This window comes from Adiantum capillus-veneris, chromosome 13, assembly GCF_014529385.1.
Source record: "Adiantum capillus-veneris isolate H3 chromosome 13, ASM1452938v2, whole genome shotgun sequence".
In the NCBI taxonomy this organism is placed as follows: Eukaryota; Viridiplantae; Streptophyta; class Polypodiopsida; order Polypodiales; family Pteridaceae; genus Adiantum; species Adiantum capillus-veneris.
Window position 1 is genome coordinate 135949475 of NC_140943.1, and position 5810 is coordinate 135955284.

General features: G+C 44.3%; 1 protein-coding gene across 1 annotated transcript; it reads right to left on the reverse strand.

Annotated features, from left to right (window-relative positions):
• Nucleotides 1–1946: 1946 nt before the first annotated feature.
• LOC147444919 (uncharacterized) lies at nucleotides 1947–5357 on the reverse strand. Its single transcript, XM_086528155.1, has 4 exons — nucleotides 5127–5357; nucleotides 2304–3269; nucleotides 2111–2216; nucleotides 1947–2005 (listed from the first exon to the last, which is right to left on the reverse strand). The coding sequence occupies exons 1-4, from the start codon at nucleotides 5355–5357 to the stop codon at nucleotides 1947–1949; spliced, it is 1362 nt and encodes a 453-aa protein (XP_086384281.1).
• Between the last annotated feature and the right edge of the window lie 453 nt (nucleotides 5358–5810).

Consider the following 5810-nt stretch of genomic DNA (forward strand, 5'->3'; position numbering starts at 1 on the left):
AAGACCAAGTGAAGACGAGTACGCCTCCGACACGGAGCTACACTCGGCATGGGATTCAAGGGACATTATGGCTCAAATGGAGATTATACTCCATTGTGAGGATAGGCAAGTCCAAATGGTGCGGACTCTATCCACCTCTAAGGCTATTTGGGAGTTCTTCAACAACAGTTATGAGCACACTGATCTTGTTTATCAAGTCTCCCTGATCAAGAGGCTTGTGAACACTACTATGCAAGAAGACCAATCTGCAGTCAAGTTTCTTGACATTTGGCAACCATTGTTAGATGAAGTTCTCATCTCTCGAATGGAGACTTCAGAGAAATTCCAATGTATGCTTCTATTGGCGGCTTCACCCGCAAGCTAGAGAGCCTTTGCTACTACTCAAGCCCTGTCCCAGATGCAATTGCAAGGCCTTGTATCCAAAATCCATCAGAAAGAAGCTTTGAGAGACGAGTATAATGGCTCTACTCCAATGGCTCTAGCCACTCATATCAATTTCAGAAAAGGTGGTCCTAACCACCATTACAACAACTCAAGGCAGTTGCATAAAGGTGGTTCTAACCGCCCTAGAAATGCACCTTATAGTCAAGTACAATGCCACAACTGCAAGAAGTTCGGACACATTGCCAAGGACTGCAGGTCCAAAACCAAGCATCACGGTGGCAATCATGGAGGACTCAACGGACATAAAGCAAATGGAGGCTATCATCACAAAGCTCATGCTCTTTTCACCAATATTTCAAGCTATGATGGTGATACACACCCTACTTCTATACAACTTTTTACTACAAGCTTCAGCTCCTCTAAGCTACATCACAACTCTTCTATTTGGTATCTAGACACTGGAGCTACACATCACATGACATATCATTTTGATTGGCTTGCACACTACACTCCTCTTCAACACCCACTTGAAGTCCTCATGGGCGATAGCAACATTCAACATGCTAAAGGATATGGCACTGTTGCCATTACCCTACCAAATGGCACTATAGCTCACTTAGATAAGGTATGCTATGTACCTGGTCTAAATCAGAATGTGATCTCAGTAGGAGAGCTCACCTCAAAGGGCATTACAGTTTCTTTCACGCATGATAAGTGCATCTTGCATACAATTGACACAAATCACAAGCCTTTCTCTATATCTTGCCCCAAGGAAGGACGCTTGTATCCTCTCGGCTCTGGTAAAGACCAAGCCAAAGCACTTTCAACAGTCATCAATTCTCCTAAGCAAGAGGAGACACTTATTTGGCACTACAGGCTAGGTCATGTCTCGCAACAAGTGCTCAAAGATATGCAGCAGAAGGAGCTAGTGGTAGGTTTACAATACAAGAGGTTATGTACTCTTGTGACGCTTATAGCGACGGAAATACATTGGGTTTTTTAATCCCCCGGCGTCGCAAAAAGCGTCGCTAACAACGTCGATAAGAGAACATCACTATAGAAATCGCTACAGGCGTCGCTATATAGCGACGCATATAGCGACGTTGCAGCGCCGTAAATACCGATGCTTATAGCGACGCTACAGTGCACAATGTAGCAACGCCCAAGATTAAAAATATTTGGTGGCAGGGCATTGAATGCCCTGCCACCCATCAACCATATTGAATGTTTCATTGGTCAATTTACCTTTGAAAAAAAGTACAAAGGTAAATATAGACCAAAAATAGTCAGCCACAAGACAATATAATCATTAACTCCATCATCCATAGTACATATTGTTTGCAAAATAAAGATACAAAAATGACAAGCGTGAATTGATGGAAGTAAATAAATAACAATTGTACACAGCAGCAAAATCACTTGATTGTTAATCATTAAAAATGTAATAGATACAAACCATTGTCATTATTTAAAAAATATACATGGTTTTCAAAAATACATAGTTACATGGTCTCATGATACATAAGCTAGGACAAAAAGAAACTAATGCTATCTAGCTATGGCTAAACTGACGTCGTCCAATTAGACGTCTCATCGCGTCCAAGCAGCGTATCTGTCAGATCTGCAAAAAAAAACAATAAGATAGCTTTTTATAAGTATAATTAAACATATAGCGAGCGACGTTTATAAAACAATACAATAAATAGAAAAGAATAAACCCTAATACTAACCATGCCGTCGCGAGAAGTCAGGATGTCTATAGGGGCGTTTAAGCCCTTCCTGCCTGCGTACTCACGCTCGTACGGAGTGGGATCACATCCTGTAACCGACCACTACCAAAACATACAAAGAATCCATTATGTTAGAATTTTAAATCCCATAAACGCTAAACTATCGAACATAGATGCAAAAACACCTACAAAATCGTCCTCAAATGATTCCCACCTGCCGCTCCCCAAGTGGTGCGAGCTCCCTGGCTCTACTCGCGCTCTGGCTGCCTCCTTTTGTTGCTTCCATTTGTCGGGATTCTCGCGCGCTTCTTTCTTCGCATGCTTCCAATCTTCTTTGGCCAGCCGATTTGGTCTGTTGCATCCATGCTCGATTGCTTTTTGAACTTCGGAACGCTTATGCTTGCAGTATTCACGCATTCGAACCTTCATCACATCTTCATTGAAGCGGTCATCCCGTGTTGGAACGGGAAACTCGTCATGAAGCATGCTGATGACTCTGTCTTTTAATTCTTTCAGTATTTCACTCCAGGTGTTTAGTATGTAGTGTCTAAACACCTGAGAGCAAAGACCGCGCATGCGCGAAATCACCTTCTTGCCGTCATCATCCAAGATAATGCCGCCGCTGAAGTCGACGGAGTAAGGCAAGCCCTCTCGCCGCTGACGCGTGAACCTGGGTGTCTCGACAGCGGTCTCTAGCGGCGTGTCAACGGGGGTACGAACGCCAGGTGTCTCCACTGGAGTCTGAGCCCCGAAGCGAGGAGTGTCCACTAGAGTGACTCCTGGAGGAGTAGCTAGTGGTGTGTAGCTATGGGGAACAGCACTCAGCCGCGCAAAACCTGGTGTCGATGGCGATGCCGTGGCTGGTGTCGGGATGGGCAAAGAAGGGGAGGGTAAAGAGCCTCGTCGAACACGAGGCGGTGTCAAAGCATCGGTGGCGCCACCCCCACAACAACCGCCACCGCCACCACTAGAGCGTCGGTGCCTAGACGAGTGTGAAGATCGTCTCGTCAACACCGAAGCTTTGGAGCACGCTGAGGACTCCGAAACAGAGGGAGATGCGGATGGAGTAGGAACGCGCGATGGTGCGCCTGAGCGATGACGCTCCACGTACCACTGTCTCTGTTGGGGTGACAAAGAAGAAAGAAACTCATCATACTTGCATTAAACACACGAACATTTAAACTTAATATTGAATGAATGGAGTAGAAAACATGGACAAGTAGATAGAGAGAGAGAGAGATAAATACAATGACACAATGATGCAAATACTTAAAGATCCGGAGAATCATACAAGAACACTCCAGTGCTTGTAGCTTTGGAATGTTCAAAGGCTAGCAGCAACAGAATGTGTTTTTCTTCTATTCAACTTGAGTGATGAAAGAGGCAAGTGCATAACTCTGAATTTACAGAACAATATTTATGGCTTTAAGAGATCTCTCTCTCATCCTCGCATAGCTCAGCATAACTTCCTATATCTATATAGAGCTCTCCGTTTAAACAGATGTCCTCTGTTTCATTTTGTAGATCCTCTGCATGCACCCCATAGAGAGTAACAGGTTGATGTTCGTCTGGCACCACTCCACGGCTTCTGACTGAGCATCTTCTCCGATCTCCTCCATTGATGCCGCTGTGATTGGCACATGGTAGCCTTCATACGTCCGTGCACTACGAGGGGCTACCTCTATGACGTACCACCAGTTTGATGCAGACTTTGTGGGATGAAATATCACCTGCCAGAGCCACACAACTTACATGAGAGCTTCCAAGCACATAAATTCTAAAACACACGTTAACTATTTACATACTTACTTGTTCACAATGCTCGGGTAGTACAAAAGTGTCTCTTAGGTCATTCCATTTCTTAGTTGAATCCACCTCAAGAAAACCAGACTCTCCTCTACGCACAGTAGCGTTGCGACCCTCCATGATTATCTTGAACCATTGCACGTCGAACGAGTCGACAAAAAATCCTCTATAATCGATCCTCAAAATCTCTTGTAGCGTGCCGAAGTAAGTGAGTTCCGCCACCACGGGATCTGCATCAGAGGACCGTCGTCGACTAGGCTGTTCAAATTTTGCCATGATTCCACAATCTTGAGTAAAACGTTTTTTGTCGATCCGTTCCACCCTAAAATGTCAACCTTTACACCATGCTGCTGTGTATGACTTATACTATAACCAACAAAGATTATGAGTGGCCGTTCAAACATCTAGAAAGTTATTGTCATACATTGCAAACTTACCTTGGTCGCGCAACCCCTAGAGTACTCCCACTCTTCCTCAGTCACTTCTTCACCGCATTGTCGTGCGCTTTTCAGTTGGTTGTGCAACCATCTTAAGCTCATGAATGTTGGTAGTCTCTCCAGACCCGTCGGATAGTGCATTTGTGGTTGTCTTCCCCGTCTCCACTCGATTCTTGCCCTTTGTCGCTCTTGCTTTGCATCCTCATATTGTGAGATCCACTTCTGCATGACTGGATTGTGAAGCATGAAAAATTGGTTGATTTTCGCCTCTAGATCTTCTGTCATCTTCTTCTCAATACTGAGATTGCATATGAAAATTCGAGATATGAGCTCATCATCTATGGTTCACCATAGCGTGTCCCGGGCTTTATCAAATCCGTCTAGCCACTCTCCAATGTACACTAGGGATCCTGATACCAGCCAACCTTCTGCCATGCTACCCTCTGGATGTGCCTTCTGATGCACATATCCCTTAAGCGTTTTCATGAAACGTTCTAAAAAGAACATCCATCTGGAATGTACTGTGCCGGCTATTTCCACCTCATCAACTATGTGAACAAGAAGATGCACCTGAATGGTTAGCATGGTAGTAGGAAAATGTTTCTAAAAACATACACACAACCTCCACAGCGTTTAGTTTGGCGAATGGTATGGAGTCTAGGTTGATATCCTTTTGTGAGATCCATTGTACCAACTTCGCAAGTTTGTAGATTGTGTTACAGATGTCAAGAGACAGACATCCTCAATGGAAACCGGTGATGTAGCTTACAGGAGCTGAAGCTTGCAGCAAAGAGTTGTATAGAAGTAGGGTGTGTATCACCATCATAGCTTGAAATATTAGTGAAATGAGCATGAGCTTTGTGATGATAGCCTCCATTTGCTTTATGTCCGTTGAATCCTCCATGATTGCCACCTTGATGCTTGGTTTTGGACCTGCAGTCCTTGGCAATGTGTCTGAACTTCTTGCAGTTGTGGCATTGTACTTGACTATAAGGTGCATTTCTAGGGCGTTTAGAACCACCTTTATGCAACTGCCTTGAATTGTTGTAATGGTGGTTAGGACCACCTTTTCTGAAATTGATATGAGTGGCTAGAGCCACTGGAGTAGAGCCATTAGACCGGTCTCTCAAAGCTTCTTCCTGATGGATTTTGGATACAAGGCCTTGCAATTGCATCTGGGACAGGGCTTGAGTAGTAGCAAAGGCTCTCTAGCTTGCGGGTGAAGCCGCCAGTAGAAGCATACATTGAAATTTCTCTGAAATCTCCATTCGAGAGATGAGAACTTCATCTAACAATGGTTTCCAAATGTCAAGAAACTTGACTGCAGATTGGCCTTCTTGCATAGTAGTGTTCACAAGCCTCTTGATCAGGGAGACTTGATAAACAAGATCAGTGTGCTCATAACTGTTGTTGAAGAACTCCCAAATAGCCTTAGAGGTGGATAGAGTCCGCA

Coding starts and splice junctions, on each gene's coding strand:
- LOC147444919 (XM_086528155.1), bottom strand. CDS start 5,357: ATGCACCTTATAGTCAAGTACAATGCCACAACTGCAAGAAGTTCAGAC. Junction 2,217..2,303: donor AATCATTTGAGGACGATTTT/GTAGGTGTTTTT, acceptor ATGTTTTGGTAG/TGGTCGGTTACAGGATGTGA. Junction 2,006..2,110: donor TTCTCGCGACGGCATGGTTA/GTATTAGGGTTT, acceptor TTTTTTTTGCAG/ATCTGACAGATACGCTGCTT.